Source organism: Crinia signifera, chromosome 2 (assembly GCF_055691185.1).
Source record: "Crinia signifera chromosome 2, ASM5569118v1, whole genome shotgun sequence".
Lineage (NCBI taxonomy): Eukaryota > Metazoa > Chordata > Amphibia > Anura > Myobatrachidae > Crinia > Crinia signifera.
Window position 1 is genome coordinate 71,382,310 of NC_139218.1, and position 22,077 is coordinate 71,404,386.

The 22,077-nt window shown below is 44.5% G+C and overlaps 1 protein-coding gene across 1 annotated transcript in view; it reads right to left on the bottom strand.

Moving 5' to 3' along the window:
* ERAL1 (Era like 12S mitochondrial rRNA chaperone 1) overlaps positions 1-21,922 on the bottom strand; it is a 30,144-nt gene extending 8,222 nt beyond the window's left edge. Inside the window, exons 1-8 of the mRNA XM_083172354.1 lie at positions 21,707-21,922; positions 17,213-17,377; positions 15,050-15,177; positions 11,043-11,120; positions 8,201-8,247; positions 5,912-5,973; positions 4,518-4,630; positions 2,080-2,427 (exon numbers count right to left, since the gene is read on the bottom strand). Of these exons, the coding sequence (XP_083028480.1) occupies positions 2,080-2,427; positions 4,518-4,630; positions 5,912-5,973; positions 8,201-8,247; positions 11,043-11,120; positions 15,050-15,177; positions 17,213-17,377; positions 21,707-21,773 (1,008 nt within the window). The 5' untranslated portion in view covers positions 21,774-21,922. The remainder of the gene's footprint in view (positions 1-2,079; positions 2,428-4,517; positions 4,631-5,911; positions 5,974-8,200; positions 8,248-11,042; positions 11,121-15,049; positions 15,178-17,212; positions 17,378-21,706) is intronic.
* Between the last annotated feature and the right edge of the window lie 155 nt (positions 21,923-22,077).

Genomic DNA, 22,077 nt, shown 5'->3' on the forward strand with positions numbered 1-22,077 from the left:
TGTGTAGTTCAACAACAGCTAGAGGGCCAAAGGTCCCCCCATCTGTTTAATATAATGCTCTTACAAGGGAATACAAACAGATGACTGGCAGTGGGGATACCGGCAGTCAGAATAGTGACACAGGAATCACGATGCATGGAAACCCAATAGGGGTCAGGTAAGTATATTAAGGGAGATATTCAATCCCAGACGCTATTCCCAACAGGGGAAATATCGCCCGGCACCTATTCTATACTGTAGTTACCAATAGCATTGAAGGCGGATCTCGACAGAACAGATCAAATTTTAAAACCACTGTGATCTCTTTTGGCGGAAACTGCCCGGGATTGTCGAATTCGAGGCAGTTTATTGACAATCCACACCAGTTTTCGCCGGCACGGTCCCATCTTGTCACTCGACAGGTGGAACATTGAATTTTGCCTGTTGATATACTGTAGAGCCAGGCCAAAAACGGGCCAGTATTCCGACTGTCGGAACGCCTAAGCCTCCCTCCCTGCAGCTTAACTGTAACACCCCCCTTCTCTAAGGGCCTGATTCATACCGGATCTGCAAATTTGAGTACTGCGAGTAGTTAGCCAGTGCCCAGAAACCGTGAAAACCTGCCCTGTGTAATATGCGAATGAATTACAAAAATGTCATAATCCTGTATCCCGTCACACATCTATACGCAATTCATGAACCATCAGAGGATTTTTGCAAATGTGGGTAACTGTGACCCTTCCACACCTCTACAACAGACAGGCTGATTGAGGCCAGAGCTGATGTGAGACACCCTTCCTAAACATGCCTGGGTTTTTTCTGACACTCCCAGAAAATGGCAGGACTGTTTAATGATTCCTTATATTGTAATTGTAAGTTTACCATATTATCCATGTACTGCCCTGCAGACACTTTGTGGCACCAAATAAATAAAAGATCACAATATAAATATATGGTACTGCTTTCCTAGCACAGCGCCCACGATCTAGATTGTATGTGTGGGGCTGATATCTCAAGCATCTCATGCATCTTATGTGTTTGTGCGGCATAAGATGCATGAGATGATGCAATCGACGCGATTTTTACATTGGAATCAATGTAAAAAGCCCACAAAACCCCAATTTTAATTGCTAACCCCCCTCATGGGTGAAATGGCCCCCCCATTGTTAACGCCACCCCACTATTGACGCCAACCCAAAGCGTGGTGAGCGCAGCGAGCCCGCGAGGGGCGGCGGTACGCGTCCTCCGACCTTTTCATACCCCCACTATCCACGTCGGCGTGGAGTTGATTATACATAGTGTGGCGAGCGCAGCGAGCCCGAAGCGTGGCGAGCCTCGCGAGGGGACGCGGAATACATGTAAAGTAGTCCGCGTCCCCTTGCGGGGCTCGCCACACTATATAAAATCAACTCCACGCTGACATGGATAGTGGGGGTATGAAAAGGTCGGAGGACGCATACCGATGCGCTCGCCACGCTTCGGGTTGGCGTTGATAGTGCTGGTGGCGTTAACAATGGTTATTGGGGGCTCACAATTTTTTATCTCATGGATGCATAAGATCCATGAGATTAAAAAAATCGGGTCCATCGCGGTGATTGTATGCCTTAAGTACCTTAAACTTAAGGCATACAATCAATGAGACGGGCGCCGTGCTAGGAAAGCAGTACCAAATATATTATGGTGCAGTTGTTGCAGTGCCACCATAGGACCTGGAACAATGGGAAAGTGACAAATCCAAAAGTTATCGGTAAAATATAAATTGCCTGAGAGTTGGTCGATTTAGCTTGTAGATTTAATGCAGCAACCGTCTTTGTAAGTTGTCAATGGCAGAAACAGCCAATTAGGCCACTTCTTATTGAATTACAGATAATATGTGTGGTTTTTCTTGTCATGTGCAGCTCAATGTTTTTGGGGTTTTCCTGTGGGTGCCAATGTGGGATTCTGTCAAGAAAGTCCCAAAACCCACTTTATACCTAGGATACCTCACGCTTTTTGGGATTGCATCTGAAAAGCTTCACGATCTGCTGAGATTAAAAAAGGCTGCCGCCCCTGACATATGGGCCTTTACGAGAATAAGAAGGGTTATATTATTTTTTTTACCTTCAATGTCTCAATTTCTTCTCCGTTTATTGCAGACATCATGAAAACTTCTTTGAAATAAGGCCACCCAGTCCCGCTAATTTGATCTTTGTGTACCAATCCTTGTGCAGAACTAAGGCCTGGAGTGATCCCAGATAACGCATTTTGCTCTAGGTCTCCCTCCAGATTTTCCATGCTCTTCCGATGTGTGGCATTCTCTTCAATCTTTAATGATTCCTCTTTTCTAAGCTGGTCTGTCTTGACGTTTTTGCCAGTAGATTTTATCCTGGCTTTCTTCCCGTTTACTAATCCTTCAGTCAGTTTACCAGTTATCTCCAGCAAAAGGCTTTTTTGTTTTAAAAGATCAATCTAAAATACATCAAAGAGTAGCATAAGTACATCACCTGAACATTATGACAAACAAGGAATAAGCTCACCAACTTAAAACTGCTCCAGATCCATCTAATTTACAACCATGAGCAATATTCAGGTTATAGATTTAAAACCACTGCCCTAGAGAATAGGCCTTACACCCAGCAACACTACAGGGGTGGGGGGCTGGGGCATCCTTCTATAACTCTACTGTCCAGGCAATGAAGCACTGTTGAGATACAGTATGTGAGCAAATCATAATCACCTGCACTGATCAATGCCAGACTGTAGCTCACATACAGTACTACACCACTACAGAACTCTAAAGGTGCCAATACACTGTGCGATTGCCTTGTGAGATGTGATGTGCGCTCCTGCGGACATCCCATCGCACAGTTCAAAAAAGTATGCGCTGCAAACAGTTTTTGAACTAGCTTAGAATCGGAACGCACACAAATCGCATGCAATGCGATGTAGTCCAAAACGCATGCAATTATCGCAGCGTGTATGGGCACCTTAAAGGAATTCAATGGGTAACTCGCAACTATTTTTCCAGTATCATGTGATGGGTGAAACTTCAATTGTTTGTTCTCCCGTAATTGCAGCAGGCACCCATTTACTTTTAACTTTTAAAGAAAACAAATGACTACCTATGTTGCTTTCATTTGGGTGGCTCCCTAAACCAGAAAGGCAGAGACGAGGACCATCTGTAATAGAAGTACTGCCCTGCTGCAAATCTTATGGGGGTAATTCAAGTGTTGCTCCAGTTTGAAAAGGGCCGGATTCAAGTATCAGAGTGCCCCTAGGCACCACATTATTTGCTGCCCCCCCCCCCCCCCCCCCCCCACACACACACACACACACACACTCAGGGGGCTTACTTAGGCTGAGGCTCAATAGATGGCTGTTTGCAAGCCTCCTCCTCCGCAGACTGCTCCCATTCTCCAGCGGGTCCTGGCATCTTCAGCAGCACTTTCCCCCAACGTCCACCGCTGTTCAGCCACAGGGGTCTTCACAGCAGCCGTCCGTCCTCAGGTCTACCTCTCTGTCTGCGGCTCCCGGTGTCTTCACTGCTGCAGGGACGCGCGGAAGATACACCCGCAGCCATCTTTACATATCTTCCGGGGATGTTGACGGGTCCCAGGATCCTCCTCCACCAGCCGCTGGGTCTCTCTTCCTGCCAGCTGCCTGGAAGCTGCAGCTGAGGCCATTGCAATCTTCAATGGGGACATCAGCGGCTCCAGGGATATCTAGTCGCCGGGTCTCTACCATGGGCAGAACTAGACCCCCACACCACTGCCTGCTACCCTCATCAGGTGCCGCCCATAGGCCCGTGCCTCACGGGCCTAGTGGGAAATCCGTCCGAGTCTGAAGTGATCCTGCCCCAGGATTAGCCACAAAAAATGGATAAACTTTTGTCTACTTCTATACGTCAGTTTGGGTGCCCCAAAAGCATAACTTTGGGGGATTTCTGCTCGAAACCTCAGCAGGATGCACAAAGAAATAATGGGTGCAGCACTCGCAACAACTGGATAACTCCCAGTAACTTCAGACTGGACTGGAGCAGTGGCAGAGTGAAACAATTGAATTTCCCCCATAAGATTCATAGCAGGACAGAACTTCTATTACAGATGGTCCTGGTCAGGGAGGCACCTTAAAGCAACACAGGTGGTAATTTGTTTTCTATAAAAGTTGATGTATCCAAGGTTTTGCTGCTGGTTACTAACAGCTGTAAAAAAATGTGGAGCCCCCTTAGACATGTACAGTAAGTACTGTACATAAAAACTTCAGGTACACCTACAAATTATACAGATCCAAGTATACCATTTACGGATTCCATTATTGCATGTACCCTCAGTGTGAATGCAGGTTGTTGAGGGAAATGATAAAGACCACGAAGCATAAAAAATGTCACCACAACGGGTGCTTAGTTGATTCATGGTGAAGGCACATACAACAACCATATAAATGATCCGGGGACCACTATAATGTTTCCTCCTCCTTTTCCTGCATAATGACAATATGTACATACTGCATATAGTCTCAGCAGCACTTTGGAAGTATAAAGCTATTTTTCCTGTTCTTACCTTGTTTAGCACAAGCACGCTGGGGATATGGGAGTACTGAGACAAACAATTGAGAACCTCAGAGTGCAAAGATTTTCTCATCCATTTATCAGATACATCCACCAGAACCACCACTGAGGAAAGAGAGAGGGCAGATAAGATCACCAGAACACACTAAAAAGAAGGCAATAGCTTTACTAAGTTTGTAGCCAGTCAACCACAAATATTTACAGAGTTAGCGATTTAGGGGCATTCTAAATGATCTCACTAAATCGAAAATATCCCTATATCGCTGTGTGAGTGTGTAGGGGTCATAGCGATGCGTTGCCCCACTCAGCGCTATTGGACAACGATTAATGGCCCTTATTCAGATCTGATTGCAGTACAAATTTGTCATTTTCTCAAAATGGGCAAAACCATGTGCACTGCAGGTGGGGCAGATGAAACATGTGCAGATAGAGTTACATTTGAGTGGGGTGTGTTGAAACTGAAATCTAAATTACAGTGTAAAAATAATGCAGCCAGTATTTACCCTGCACAGAAACAAAACTCACACAAATCTAACTATGTCTATACATGTTACATCTGCCCCACCTGCAGTGCACATGGTTTTGCCCATTTTGAGAACAAATTTGTACTGCGATCAGCTCTGAACTAGGGCCATTATCCAGCATGATGGATATTAATCAGTCAGGGCCAGTGTTTTCACGCAGAACACTGGCCCGGAAAGATTATTTAACAGTTCTTTATATAGCGCACACATATTCCGCAGCGCTTTACAGAGAAAATTTGAACATTCACATCAGTCCCTGCCCCAGTGGAGCTTACAATCTATATTCCCTACCACATGTACACACACACACACACACAGAGACATTCTTGAGTAAATTAACCTACCAGTATATTTTTGTATATGATGCACAACAAGGAAAAATACATTATTTCTTAAATATTCACTGATCCAGAGCAGTCTCCCTATCCCTGACTCAAGATCAAGACATTATCACAGTAACATATGTGAGGAATAATGCAACTCATTTATTGTCTAATTTGCAATTCTAATCTAGGGCGAGCCGACATTTGCTGGAAAGGCAGCTCCTTTTATAACAAATGGCGGACATTTAAAGCCAGGCTTATTTCCGACTTGCCTCAAGGGTATTGCAGTCCGAAGCGGCAATTTCTACCAGAAGATACTGCCTTCATTAATCTTTGTATTGGATAGTCTCAGGCGGAGTGTAAAGTGGTCCATTTTACATATATTGTGATAGATTTCTACTTTCAAAGTGCCTTTAGGGTGTACCAGTGTGAGCATGTTTCCTGCCAGGAGAGGTGTGTTTGGGGTGGGGAGGGGGCTCAATCTCACAGCAAGCTTCTCACAACTCTGAGGAAAAGTGTTAATAGGAGAGTGTTCTTACCTACGTCAGCCAACTTCATGGACTCCCAAGGGTCCACCTGAAGGGATTTCTCCAAGTGATGCCTAAAATGAAATGGCAATGATCAAACTTAAATTTTATGTATTGTTTTTTTACTTCTTCTATAGTAAAGAGATCACCTCATATATTGGTACAAAGTTTATCCTTACTTGGCTCTATAATGTAGGAAGTACAGCCCCCAAAATAAACCCACATGACCTGGACCAGGGGCTGTTCCGGGCAGGCTGTGTGAGCTCTGTGTCCCATACTTATTATCATGGCTTCTGACAATGGGGCATACACGGCGTGACAAAGGGCGAGATGTACTAAGCCTTGAAAAATGAAAAAATTGAGAGTGATAAACCTCTAACCAATCAGCTCTACTTGTCATTTTTCAAACACAGCCTGTGACATGGCAGGTAGGAGCTGATTGGCTGGTGGTTTACTACTCTCCGTTTTATCACTTTTGAAGCTTAGTGCATCTGGCCCCCTGTGGTAAATTTTTCTTGTTAAAAGATGGTCAGCTAGGTTTAACGGTATGTAGTCACTTGGTCGACAATAAGAGAATGTCAAAATCCATTCTCAGAATGTCAATGCGTAACGCAGAAATTGTCAGAAAGTCGACATAGATAGAGTTCTGTGGGCTAATAGGGTTGGGGGTAGGCATTAAAGGGGCGATTAGGATTCCTATTTAAGATTAGGGACAGTATATTAACAGGAACGGAGCTCCACCAGAGAACAGTTAGCAACATGTAAGTAACTGTGCTGGGGCATATGGCATGGGCTCAGTAGCATTTTCTGTGATTTCAGGAGAGGTAAGTGTGAATACATCTGTAAATCCCTGCTCTTATAACCTCCGACAGACAGCTGTGTGGCCTATAAATGCTCTGGGGGAAAACTGTTCCCCGGGATAAGCAGAATGGAAGATGCGAGAGCAGCACAAAAATACAATATTTAATGACATTCATTTTCCCTGCACACAGGATTCCTTGCAGTGTTGAACATGCTTCTCTGACACTAAATATACAGACATTATTTAAAGAAGTCCAGAAGACAGCCTGTGCACCTGCTACATATTTCCCCACACAATTTTACTAGCATAGTGAGCGCTCTTTAGTGTGAGCTATGGTATTGAAAGAGTCAAGAGGAACAGCCAATGAGAATGCCAACCTGAACTACTGCATTGAGCGCATCGGCTGTTTAGGGCACCCTTGCACAGTTGTAAAACATTTTCCATGGAGCTTAATTAATAGGTTTTACAGTCAATTACACGGTTTTAAGTAATGGATTGAGTAGGTTGCGAGTAACGTGGTATCAGATCTTTGGGGAATTCAGAATAATTCTGCTTGTCAACATACTTTGAATAAAATAAATAAACAAACTAAAAAGTATTGAGCAGATTTCAATATGGTTGCATTTTTGCTGCATAAATGGAAAAACGTCTTGTTTAGTAAACCAGAATATATAAAATAAGGGTATAGTATTATAGCACGCTGGATTATTTGATATAGGACTGATTGGGTTAAACGCTTCTCATTCTCATGACCTCCTGTGGGGGAACGAGGGGGGTAAACGGCTCATTTATGGGGACTGGGTGGTTGGCTGTGCACCAGGTAAGATGCAAGTGTTATACACAATCAATGGGTGAGCACCTGATATTGTGCAAATGGGCTAACAACTGTATAGGTGTACACCCAGCCTAATACTGTTATCTTTGTAGTCAGGGCACACGCTGCAGTTTTTCTTGCCATTCATACAAGCTATAATGGTTCCGGTTGATAGGTCTACAGTGTCTAGATAGACAGTCAATCTGTCGACACCAAATGTCAACATGCAAAAGGTTGACAGGTTCAAAATGGTGACCAGAAAAAGGCAGACATGAAAAGGTTGACAGTTTTTCACAATTCTTTTGTTTATTTTTTCTGAGTTTTTTTAAATACTTTATCATCCACATGGACTACAATTGAGAACATCAAAGTGTGCCAAGGGAAACAAGGCAAGGTGAATGAAGTGAGCCATGTGCGCGTTACACTGATTGGGGGTCCATGGCGACAGGTGTCGGAATTTAAACCAACCAAAAAATTGAACAATTAATCATGTCAACTTTTTTTATAAGTTGATCTCTTGATCTTGGTAATTTTTGGACTTTATAGAGGGAATTGCTAAATGTATCTTTGCCAACCGGTTTATTAAAGGGGTGACCAACATGTTTCGGTAGTGGGGAACTGCTGCCAGTGTAGCCTTTATAATCCACATTTACATAATACAATTCATGAATAATTGGTAACTCACTTTTTTGCTTTTTCAGCACTGACCATACCAGGTGTGTCCAACAAAATCTAGACACAGGGAAAAAAAAAATCCATGTGTTTACTAAACAAAAAATAAAAATAAAACACACTCCAGCATTCTTTTACAGTTACAGAGTTAAGGGGCATACACACGTAGAGATCTGTGCTGAGCAATTTTGCTAAGCTATTTTGCTAAGCAATTTTGCTGGTGTCAAGATCTCCCATGGGGAGCACATACACATGCAGAGTTTTGTGCTAAGTGATTTTGCTAAGCGATTTTGCTAAGCAATTTTGCTTAAGCAAAAAAAGTCAGGGTAATGGTTCAGAATGAGAGATTGTGATCAGTATCTCTCATTCTGTACACACAGAGAGATTTGCAGTCATTTGCTAAGCAATCTTACTAGATTGTGACTGCATGCACTGACTTAGTTAGCAAGAGATATTTAATCTCTCGGAGCATACACACGGAGAGATCTGTGCTTACTTTCTAAGCAATCTAGTCAGATTGCTTAGAAAATAGCACAAATTTGCTCCGTGTGTACACCCCTTTAAATTATCCTGCAATCCCATGAACACAAACACTATAACAAATACCTTGTGCATTTATTGCTTCCCCCACTGGGAAATACTGCAGATCAGACAAACTACTGAATGGGAGCTGATGAAACAGCAATCTCAGGATCCTTCAAATCTTTTACACTGACAGCTCAAGGGTGACACAGGAATATTCATTCCAACGAATAAGAACCAGCCAGTGCTGCCAATAACACCAAGGATTTCATTAAGATCAGTAGAGACCAGTGCTTCCCAGGCATCCTAACAGCAGAGGTGGATTTCGACCTCATAGGGCCCTAGGCAAGATACCCATTTGTGGCCCTCCAACAATACATAGCACTATATTGTTGCTGCCAATTGCAGACAGCATTAATAGAGTACCTGGGCACATGATAAATGCTCCGCTGCGAGAATATCAGCATTGTGTACAAATCTGCATACAGGTCTTATGGAAGTAGGCTTAATACCTGTGCCATGCTTAATGTAAACTGGCTGCGCAGGGGAGGAAACCGAAGAAAGACATTTTGGTAGTGTGGGCAGGTCCACGTGATGTCATAAGGGGGTCATGCAGCAGTCGTGCATTGCTCCTCTGGGAACATTTTGGATAGCAAGGATATCGTTATGGGACCCGTGGGATGTTCAGGGCCCTAGACAAGCCTTGTGAAAAATCCTTCTCTGCCTAACAGTTCATGTTTTATGGAAATCCATGGCTGAGCACAGACTGTTTAATCAAACTGACGGAGGTATCCTTAAAACCTGGACCATTAGAGTCCTTGAGGTCAGAGTTTGGGAACATCTGCTTTAAACAATGCAGGAGTGTGGATAATGCTGACCAATCATAAAATAAATTAGGAAGCAATATAAGAAAAAGTACCAGGTAATAATAAACACAGAAGGCTCCTTCTTGGCAATAATTACAATGGAACCAAGAGGAGGTTGTATAGACAGTCTAACGGTCCAAATACACTGAGTGTTTTTGCCCAGCGTTTATGGTGAGAGATGATGGAGAAAAACGCTGGGATGAAAAACGCTCAGTGCATACATACTGAGTGGTTTTTTGCCCGTTTTGGCGATTTTCCCGCGGGTGGACGACTTTCCATAGAAGAACGCTATGGAAAACCGTCCACTCTGCCGCTCATCTGTTGGTAATACCAGCAGATGAGCAGCTGGGCCAGGGATGATCAGGAGTGCGCATCAGCGCTCATCGCTTCCCCGTACACACTGGGAGGCTTTCGAACTGAAAGCAGCTCAAGTAAACTAAAGGTCCATACATACTGGTTGATTATGCCCAGCGTGTATGGAGAGCGATGATTGCGTTCATCGCTGGGGGGGGAAAGCCGCTCAGTGCATACACACTGAGCGGCTTTCCCCCTGCCCGGCACCGACAGCAGGAAGAGGACGGCTTTGCATAGCGCAGAGCCGCTCATCTACTGGTAATACCAGATGAGCGGCTTTCCCGGCGATGATGCAGCAGCGTTCACCGCCGTGGCATACACACTGAGCGGCTTTCCCCCTGCCAGGCACCGACAGCAGGAAGAGGACGGCTTTGCATAGCGCAGAGCCGCTCATCTACTGGTAATACCAGATGAGCGGCTTTCCCGGCGATGATGCAGGTCCGCGCAGCAGCGTTCACCGCCGGGGCATACACACTGAGCGGCTTTCCCCCTGCCCGGCGCCGACAGCGGGGGGAGGATGGCTTTACATAGCGCATACCTATGCAAAGCCGCTCATCTGCTGGTAATACCAGCAGATGAGCGGCTTTCGCTGCGATGATGCGGGACCACGCAGCAGCGTTCACCGCCGGGGCATACACACTGGGCAGCTTTGAGCTGAAAGCCGTTCAAACATGCTGTTTTGACTGTGAATGGAGTTTTAAATGATCTCCTCTAACCTAGCAGGAAGTGCAGCATCGCCTAAAGGGCCCTACTTTCTGGGTCTTATTCTAGTTCACTCTTAGAGGTAAATTCCTTCTCAGATGGACAAAACCATGTGCACTGCAGGGGGGCAGATGTAACAGGTGCAGAGAGAATTAGATTTGGGTGAGTTATTTTGTTTCGGTGCAGGGAAAATACTGACTGCTTTATTTTTACACTGCAATATAACTCTCTCTGCACATGTTATATCTGCCCCACCTGCAGTGCACATGGTTATGTCCATTTGAGAAGGAATTTGTCTCTAAGAGTGAACTAGAATAAGGCCCTCTGTTTCTAGGTCCAATCTTATGCAAAACACCAAATAGGCGTTTTCTAGTTTAATGGTCTGAATAGGTACCATCAAGAAATACTCACCAATTGTGTGTCTCCTTCTGTGAGAACACCCACGGTTTTGCAGCGTGTGGTGTGCACTTTACTGGACACTGGAAACACCTGTATACACAAACATGTGTAAATATTTTCAGACAGGAAGAAAGGCAATTCAAATTAATATTTACAAAACAAGCTTGCAACCAATATTAACAGTTGGCAACCTAGATGATAACATAAGCCCATGTGTAAATAGCTTTAGTCTCAAAACTATATGGTTTCCAGGAAACATAGCTGAATAGGACATGACAAGAGCTACATCCTTTTCAGATCTCCAGTTACAGTCTCACAAAATATATGGTGCTATGTATCCATAACAGATGCAAGTTCTCCATTACTTACAGTAAAATGGACCACACATACAGCAAACATCTGTGAACACTACAGCAGATAAACTAAACTAATTAAACGCACTTTTATTTGTAACTATACAAAAGGAAACCTTGCTATAAAGTTTCTGAACAGTAATGATTGAATCTAGACTTTTCATTAAAAGTCCGGCTACATAAAAGAGTAACTAACAACTGTAAGAGATAATCTCTATCACCCTTGCAGACAAGTACATTTACAGAGGAGAAAGTCCTCACAGAACTCTCAAAACTGAAAGTGGATAAATCAATGGGGCCAGATGGGATACATCCAAGGATACTAAAAGAGCTTAAAGGGGAGCTGGTAAAACCAATAACAGAATTATTCAACCAGTCACTAGCTACTGGAGTAATCCCAGAGGACTGGAAAACAGCGAATGTAGTCCCACCGCACAAAAGTGGAAGCAAGGAAGAGGTAAGCAACTATCGACCAGTGAGCCTTACATCAGTAGTGGGGAAATTGATGGAAACACTCTTAAAATAAAGAGTTGTAGAATATCTCAAAACCAGCAATTTACAGGATCCAAAACAGCATGGGTTTACTGGGGGAAGATCATGTCAAACAAATCTTATTGACTTTTTTGACTGGGTGACTAAAGTAATAGATCAAGGTGGGGCTGTAGATGTAGCTTATCTAGACTTTAGTAAAGCTTTTGACACTGTCCCACATCGCAGACTGTTAAATAAACTTGAAAGCTTGGGATTGGATTCTAAGATAGTTGAATGGATAAGAGCGTGGTTGCAGGACAGAAAACAGAGAGTTGTAGTAAACGGAGTACAGTCAAAGGAGGGAAAGGTTACAAGTGGAGTACCCCAGGGATCTGTACTTGGACCGATTCTTTTTAATATCTTTATTGGTGATATTGCAAATGGAATTGAGGGTAAAATGTGCCTTTTTGCAGATGACACAAAGGTATGCAACAGGGTAGACACACCAGGAGGGGTAAAACAAATGATTGAGGATCTAGGCAGATTAGAGAAATGGTCAAGAGAATGGCAACTACAGTTTAATGCCAAAAAATGCAAAATCATGCACTTGGGTCTCAGAAATCCAAAGACTCAATATAGTATAAATGGCACTATAATGGAAACTACTGAGGAAGAGAGGGATCTAGGTGTCACTATTTCAGGGGACTTAAAAGCAGGTAGGCAATGTAACAAAGCAATGAAGAAGGCAAGTCAGATGCTTGGTTGCATAGGGAGAGGTATCAGCAGTAGAAAGAAAGAAGTAATAATGCCACTGTATAGGTCATTGGTACGACCTCACCTAGAGTATTGTGTTCAGTTCTGGAGGCCATATCTCCAGAAGGATATAAATACATTAGAGACTGTACAAAGAAGAGCAACTAAAATGGTGCATGGCCTACATCACAAAACGTACCAGGAAAGACTAAAAGATCTTAATATGTATACTTTAGAGCAGAGAAGGGAAAGGGGGGACATGATAGAAACTTTCAAATATATCAAGGGCTTTAACAAGGTACAGGTGGGAGACATTCTTCACAGGAAGAGGAGCAACAGAACACGAGGACATGCACTGAAACTAGAGGGAGGAAGATTCAGGGGAAATGCGAGGAAGAATTTTTTCACAGAAAGAGTAGTAGATAAGTGGAATAGCCTCCCAACAGAGGTGGTAGACGCAAATACAGTAGTACAATTTAAACATGCTTGGGATAAGCATATTTATATCCTTACAAAAAAATAAGGATCAAATATGGTTTGAGGTAACATGTTTAAAAAAAGGGGCAGACTAGATGGGCCAAGTGGTTCTTATCTGCCGTCAAATTCTATGTTTCTATGCAGAATTGAGATGGGCGTATGGCACTTATAATTGCTGATGCTGAAGACAATTGCAGCAGCAATTGGAAGGGGTGTAAAACACATTAATAAACATGAAAAAAGGATAATAACAAATAACAGCGGTGCATATAGTGTTTATATTCACCAATGTCCTCTGACTTGTCTGAAGTAAATGGGGTCCCACAGCGGAGATGGTTATAGGGATGTGCAAGAGTCTGTTGGTACCAACATAATTGTAGATTCCTCAAGTTTCTGGCGAGGTGGCGTTCCTCTAGTAAGACGGCAGAAGCTGTATGGTTGCAGCAAGCTGGATATGCCGGTCTCACTGAATGCACATTTGGTGAGGATAAATTCCCAGATGTACAATCTCAGGGGTAAATACAGATGGAGTGGGACTCCTAGGTCGTCGTCAGAGGGTGGGTGACTCAATCCGATACATTTATTAAGTTGGGAAAAGGGTCGATTCCAGATATCCGGAAATCCGCTCCTTCCTGTTGGTGGAACGCAAACCTGTGTTCCAATATTCAGAAGCTCCGGTGGTGACTTCTGGGCATGTGGAGGGCACACATGCGGTTCCATCATCCGGAACTTCCGGAGATGCTATTATCTTGCGTATACATTTATCCGGAGTGGTGGAGCGCATGTTAAAGTAGTTTATTCCGGGCCTGTGGAACGCATACTTGCGTTTCAATGCCCGGGACTTCTGGAGGTCTTTACTCCCCTCCGGAAATGAAGAAATATGTGCGCATTGCAGTAAGCACCCCCAGAAGTCCCAGGCATTGAAACGCAAGTATGCGTTCCACAGGCCCGGAATAAACTACTTTAGCATGCGCTCCACCACTCCGGATAAATGTATACGCAAGATAATAGCATCTCCGGAAGTTCCGGATGAAGGAACGCATGTGTGCCCTCCACATGCCCAGAAGTCACCACCTGAGCTTCTGAATATTGGAACACAGGTTTGCGTTCTACCAACAGGAAGGAGCGGATTCCCAGATATCCGGAATCGGCCCTCTTCCCAACTTAATAAATCTATTATTAATCATGTTTCTAACATTCGTTTTTATAAAAAAATAGTCATAAACCAGTAGTTTTGTGTTTGTTTTCTGTTATAGAACAGCTAATTACTAGCATGCTAATTATGAACATGTGAATACACCTTCCCTATTACTGAGGGTATATAAACCCATACATTGGGCTCTGGACACACACCTTGAAAAAACTGTCTATACAGCGAAACGCGTCTGTGATTAGGTGCAATCGGACTGAGTCACCCACAATCTTTGCCTCTGGCGACGACCTAGGAGTCCAACTCCATCTGTATTTACCCCTGAGACTGTGCATCTGGGAAACTTGAGAAATCTACAATTATGTTGGGACCAACAGACTCTTGCACATCCCTATAACCCTCTCAGACAAGTCAGAGGACATTGGTGAATATAAACACTATATGCACCGCTGTTAATTGTTATTATCCTTTTTTCATGTTTATTAATGTGTTTTAATATAATTCAGCATGCTTAACATGCAATCGTACATGCATGTTTATTACAAATTAATACTTTTTAAATTTAATATACACAGTTGTCATAGTTTAAGCGCAGCCTACCCCTCCCCCCTTTCTCTGATTTCTACACCACAGCTTTATTGAATAGAGTTTATGTTCCCCAAGGCCAATGTATATTTTTAGATTGATACTTGTAACTATCATTATATATTTTTTTAATAAAAAATGTCCCATTACTTCAGGCTTAGGTGCCATTAACAACAGACAGACTTCAAGGGATCAACTTTAAGAAAATTTGTACATTGCTGAAAGATTACCTTTCTGCCAAGAAGCTGGTTTGATAGAGTTGACTTTCCCACGTTAGGTGCCCCAATAATGACAATTCTTAGGATTTTGGGGCTCTCTGGCAGGTCTGGAATCTGCTTTAATAAACTGTCTCGTTCATCTGCCAAAATAAAATAACATATTTTGTTTTATGTGCAAAGATATGCTAAATCATCTACAGTATGTTATAAACTAACACAGTGGTTCCCAAATGGTGTGCCCTGGCTCCCTGGGGTGCTTTGGAACAGTTGCAGGGATGCCTCGGATTGGCGGTCCAGGACCAATTCAAATTATTACGTAATAGAAAAAAACAGTGCTGGTGGCTGCCAATAATAAAATATGTGTACAAAACAAACTAATCAGGTCTCTCATCACATAACTGAACCTAAGGATGACATATAAACCTTTTTCATACATTTCTTTTGATCTTAGGGTGCAAGGAAAAAGATTCTGATACACTAGTGTGCTGGGATTCAAAAGAGTTTGGGAACCACTGAACTAACTCAGCCCTTGTTGGAAGAGATCAGATAACACATAGGGGTGTATTCAATGCGGCTGAGGAGGGGGTTAAATGGTGGGGATCACGGAAAACAAGTGATCCTCGCTGTTTAACCCCTGCGCCGGACGGCCACCTATTCAACATTGCCCCAAACAGCGAGGTTCGCGGCTAATGCAGGGAGCCCGCTGCATTTAGCAGCGAGTCTCGCTGTTTTAACGGCCGCACACTCCATTTCCCCCTTGCTCCAAAAACCTAGCAAGGGGGAAACAGCGTGTGCAGGGGGTCAGTTGAATACTGACCCTGCGAGCTGTGACAGCAAGCAGGCAGCACTGCTCACTGTCACAGAAAGCATTGAATACACCCCATACTGTATAGGTGGCCATACACTGCTGCATAACAATCCAATCTCCTTGAGCCGCCCAGCACATCGTATGCAGTGTTTTGACATGTGATGTATCGCATGCGGCCACATTCCCCGCTGCCGGGAGAGGGTCCGAGTCCAATGCGCTGAGCACGGGACAGCGCATCGAATGTCAACCACATTCGATTTGGACACTTTTCACCCGATTTCTCGGTCCGATCTGTTGGAATCGGGTGAAAAAATGGCCAAATTGGACTAGTATATGTGGGACTCAAGTCCATACTCTTCATAGTATACATACACAATATGGTCATGTCTTTGGCAGTGCCTCTTTATTTATGGGCCACCAAAGTGTATAAAAACAAGGAGATATGGACAGGGTAAATTAATCTTGGTACTCAGTGGCGTAACTAAAGGGCCGCAGCCCCCGCGGTGGCGGGGAGGCGCCGGGGGTCTGCGGGCGCTGTTGTTTCTTCGCCAGCTCCCCACTGCTTGTGGGTGCAGCGGGGAGCTGGCAGGGGGGTACCTGTGGTCAGGGACTCGGGAGAGCCTGGAGGTCCCTGCGTGGCGCTGATTATGAGTTGCCGGGGTCCCAGCAGCGAAGTGGACATACTGCGCTACCGCTGAACTTTAAAAACACTGGCCGCGGCCGCACACTGATTGGCTGAGATTCAGCCAATCAGCATGCGCCCAGTGTTTTCAGAGTCAGAAGTGCTTCCCGCGCCGCCGCACGGCGGTAGCGCGGTATTTCCACTTCGCTGCTGGGACCCCGGCAACTCATAATCAGCGCCGCACGGACCTCCAGGCTCACCCGAGTCCCTGACCAGAGGTACCCCCGCGCCGCACGGACCCCCCTGCCAGCTCCCCCGGGGGGGGGGGGTCTTGTCTTTTAACGGGGGGGGGGGGGGGGGGGGCATGATATTGTCCCGGCGGGGGGAGCAAAATTTTCTGTTACGCCACTGTTGGTACTGCATAAACTCATGTAGTTCCTGATCTTACAGGTTATGCATAGAACAAGAACACTTAACATGTCTGGTTTAGTAAACATTGCACATGTCATGTATTAAATCTAACAGGAATGCAGATTCACCAGATCGGAACCAATAGCATTTAGCAGCCAGGTCACACCACGGTGCATTTTTAGGGTTCTATGAAAGTGTGAATAGCAAGCGAATATACTAATGAGCTGAGTTATAAGTAATACTGGGGGATCCCTTTTTGTAATACATGACAACAACTGATTAACGAAACAAGTGTTAATTGAAGTGTGCAAAATTTATCTCACAGAACACTTACCTTTATTAAAGGATACCGCTGGGACCTGCTGGGCAAGACAGTCATTTGAAGGCAAGTCCTGGCTCACCCCTAACAGTTTCCCAATAGTAGAGTCCTTTCCGTACAGACATGTGGCGAGCGTGTTAGTCCTGTGCGGATCCTGCTTCCTTAGAAGTATGACACTTGCTGCAGGAGAAGGTAGTAGAGGAACCAAGTAGACATATAAAAGTATATTACAATATGAAAATCAATGCTACAAAATGCAAATGTGTTTCTTTTAAAATGGCATCTCTTAATTAAAAAAAAAAAACATTTAGGGCCTTATTCTGATCGGTGCGGCTGGATCCGAATATGCGGCCAGGACCGTGCGTGCGAAACCCCGCCTTCCATACGGATCGCCAACTCTGTCCGTACGCGGTAAGAAGCTGGCCGAACGGACCGCACGTGTATTTTTCATGGAATACGCCTCCTCCATCTCAGGGAACCTCCCCCATCATTCGATGGTCGCAGACCATCGAATGCAGGACCGAGTGGTCCACCAGCTCCCGCAACCTCAGACCACACGGACATTTTTCCGTGCAAAAGCAGGGATCTGGGCGGGCAGCTGACATCTGGCGATGTCATATGTCCGCCCCCTACACGTGCGTCACGGCCGCATTACCATACGTACGCCCAGCGTTTGCATGGTAACGCCCATGAAACGCGGGGCGTATGCATATGGTAATGAGCCCAAATAGCCCTTCACGCCCCTCTCCACCCCCTGTTCGGAGTGTTCACATTTCATGCGGGATTTTGACGTACGCCCCGCTCGCACATGCGCAGACACAAAACATCGGCGGCACGAACGCACGCGGATATTACCGCACCAACCAGAATAAGGGCCTTAGTTATCTATGGCCATGTTAAAAATGAATCAGATCTGAATTTCCAGCGATGTTTGTAAGCTTGAGAACATTTTGGCCAGAAAAGTCTCCAACATCACCACCACCTTATTTATGTAATCTTTTATTTATATATCACTAGTAATTATGCAGCGCTGTACAGAGAGAATGTTGTCACTCACATTAGTACATGTCCTATAGGAGATTATAGCCTATATTCCCTAACCTGCACCGGTTTTCTCCTTAACATAAGCAATTAATCGAACAGTAGGTTAGGTTTTGTTTCGTCCTGTGATGAGGAAACCCAATGAAACACAGGGAGAACATACAAACTCTGCATATATATGAATCTAGTTTGAGCAAGCTCATTACTCCAGCAAATGGTAACCAGTGTGCCACTGTGGTACCCCAATAATGATGTATTATGGCATCAAGAGCTTGGATTTATCACTGTGTTTTTGCAGTAATTATAATTAAGGAGAAAATCTAAAACCTTAACCAATAAAAATCACACCATTACACCCACCAACACCGTTCCAGGCTAGAATGGATCCAGACTAGATCAATCTTGATACTGCTATGAATAATAGCTCTTTTTGAGGATATCAACAATAGAGATACCATCAAAATAAAAATAATTATTAAAAGGTAGCGCCAAAATATGAAACATGTATAAAGACAAACGGTTTTCATTTTTTACGACACTTGGAGGGTCCAAATTAACTGCTCTGAGGACACCCTGCTATTCAGAACAATTTGCACTATTTAGTTTGAGGAGACCAAGAGGACCCTGATGCATTAGCATTGATCTCACTGCACAATGAGAAGATATCTCATCACCAAAATGCATTAATGAGCAGGGACAGGTTTTCAAAACCCATCCCTGAATGTGCTTAGTGAGATGCCGAGGGATCCTCGCACGTGTGGTCAGAAGGACCACACTACACAGTGGCCATTTCTAGCTAATAACCTAGGTACATAAAACATGGGCAGGCAATGCACCTAGTAGACCCTTGACCAACACACCTTAACAAGGTTGTATTTAAAACTTCAATGACAGTTATGTAATCCATCTTGTTTCTAAATGAGTTGTCTAATCACAAGCAGACAGTGTTCATGAAGTACACAACTGACAAATATGACGAAGCAGCACAAAAGATACCTAGATATAAATCTGTTGTGCTACACAGCCAACATGATAGGTCTTTGAACTACGACATTCAGACATATATGGGTGTACAGAACTGCTCATTTGTGTACCCAGCTTCTGTCGAAAACAAAACAAAAAGGGAAAAAAGGGGCAGAAGCCTGGCAAAGAGATTAAGTGGAAGGAGATAATGCACCAGCCAATCAACTCACAACTGTCATGTTTCATACACAGCTGATTGGCTGGTGCATTATCTCTTCTCCAAGCTTAATACATCTGCCCCTAATGCTGTGTACACACGGGAGCGATAGGGGCTGAAATCGCTAGAAATATGGTCGCACTACCGTTTTTAGCCCCCTTATGATCGCTGGTCGCAGGAGCTTGCTCTTGCGACCAGCTGATTACCTCTGCTGCTCCCCCGGCAGAGGTTCCCTTTCATCAGCGACCATCTCTGGTCGCTGATGAAAAGGAGAAACTGAACAATATATTGCTCAGCCATATATTGCTAGCAATATATGGCAGAGCAATATATCTCCCCCCGTGTGTACGGGGCTTAACTTTGGTAAAGCCATTGTTGCACTGCAGGTGCCACTCTTCCAAATTCCATATGTCTGCACCATCAGCTACTCTGCGCACAGAGTAGAGCCTAATGGTGCATACACACTCTGAGATGTATTTTCTATTAGATCTGGGTCTGGATCTGAGGGTACACACTGTGAGATATGCACTATTTTTCTATTCGATTTTGCTCATAGAAATCTAATAGAAAAAGAGTCTTGGCAGGCAAGACTATCCAGATTCAGAAACAGATCAAATAGAGGTTGAATAGAAAGTGAAACCTCACCATGTGTATGCACCTAACCCAGATCCAGACCCAGATCTAATAGAAAATAATACCCACACTTGCAAGCCAGGTTCTAAAGGTGCATACACACGGGGCGATTTTGTGTAATATAAGCAACCATATTGCCCGCGATGGGAATGTGCACCGGCGAAATATCGCCGGGTGCGCGCTCCCGGTTTTACCCCTGTAGTGATCATTGGTCGCAGGAACATGCTCCTGCGACCAGCTGATTACCACTGCCGGGCTCCCCCGGCAGTTTCTTTTTCATCAGCGACCATCTCTGGTCGCTGATGAAAAGGAGAAACTGAGCAATATATTGCTGAGCAATATATCTCCCCCGTGTGTACGAGGCTTAAGTTCCGTGTGTATGCACCATAACAAAGATTCCATAGGAACTAAGTGAAAACCGAAATGGACTAACAAACTCTGTATTCCGGAGCTTGTAAGGTCTGCGGCTGTCCAATCCAGTAGGGTGCCTGTGATAGCTTTCATCGGGGGACAAGGGGAAGGGTCAGATTATGGCCTCCTCGTATAGTCAAGCTTACCTCCCAACATGACCCTCTCCAGGAGGGACACAATGCTCTGCTTCTGGACTTCCCTCTTAATCTATGATTGCCATCACATGTTTTAAACAGGTTGAGTGATCAGAAAGGTGCTTCAACACAGGTGATGGTAATCATAAATTAAGAGGGAAGTCCTGAAACCGAGAACTGTGTCCCTCCTGGTGAGGGTCATGTTGGGAGGTATGGTCGAGACCGTCCAGTTTTTATTACACCCCCAGACCATACAAGGAGGCTTTATTCTCCCCCTTTTCCTCTCCCTGGTGACAGGTGTCACAGCAGCCCAACCAGACAGGACACCCCCCGGAAATGCATCCCCGCACCGAACACTACAAGCTCCAGAATGACAGATATTGATGAAAGAAGCCATTTGTTCCGACGTTCCGGGGTGCTGTTCGGTTCTGGGGTTTACTCTTACCCGATACCATATGATTTTCTCTTCTTTTTTTTTTGCCACCCCTTTCCTCCTATTTGTCCAAAATAAATAACACAACTTAGGGTATAACAGGGGGATCAGCACCAATATTAAGGACCCCCAAAGGTCACGTTACAGGCTTTTTCTTAAAGGGGAGATTTTATCTATTTTAGCGATTATCCCACAGACCAAAATCCTAAAAACAGGACCTGTTAAGAGTATTGCATTCACCAGGCACTAGCCTAGGTTCCCTAGTGGATAACCCAGCCCTGCCTCAGAAAGGTCATTATGTCATTGTGACGAACTACAGTATATTTATATCAAGCTTGGAGGTCATTATGCGTACTACCAGGTCACTTGTACATACACACTAGTATGATATTCACCCCAAAAAATATATTAAACAATAAACCGCACTGAAAAACTAGCTTTGTGTTGCTGTAGGCTAGGTAGATATTGCACCAACATCACTTGAATTATACAGGACAGACTATACATGGATTCATGGCTCATGAAACTACAAGTCCCAGGCAACAATGTCATGCACGACCTCGCAGTTTCACACAGTTAGTAAAACGCAGCATCACTTAAACCCGGTCAGACCCAGTCACTATGCGGCGCTACGCTTCTGCTCCTGTTGCCACCGCGGGTTAGTGCAATGGACTGACCTGCTCTCCTCCCAGCCAGGGCCCGGGCAGCCTCAACCCGGACGCACCGGAACGCAGCACACCACATGCTGGCTGCCGGTTTACAGTTATTCCGAGCCTGGGTTTAAGCTTTACAGTCAGTAGGGCACATTTTTGTCAGCATGCTGTAGCTGTTCTGTCTTCCCGATGACCTCATTTCGCCTGCGACACAACGTCGCAAAAAAAAAAAAAAAAGCCATCTTTAGTTCTGGCAAAGCATTGCAGGCGCCGAGAAAACTTTCGGTTGGATGCAGGGGGCGGGGAGTAGACAAAGGGCCTGATGCAGACCTGTTCGCTGTGCTGCGTGTGTTCGCAGTCTAGTAAGCATGTAATCTTCGTATGGTTTAGAAATC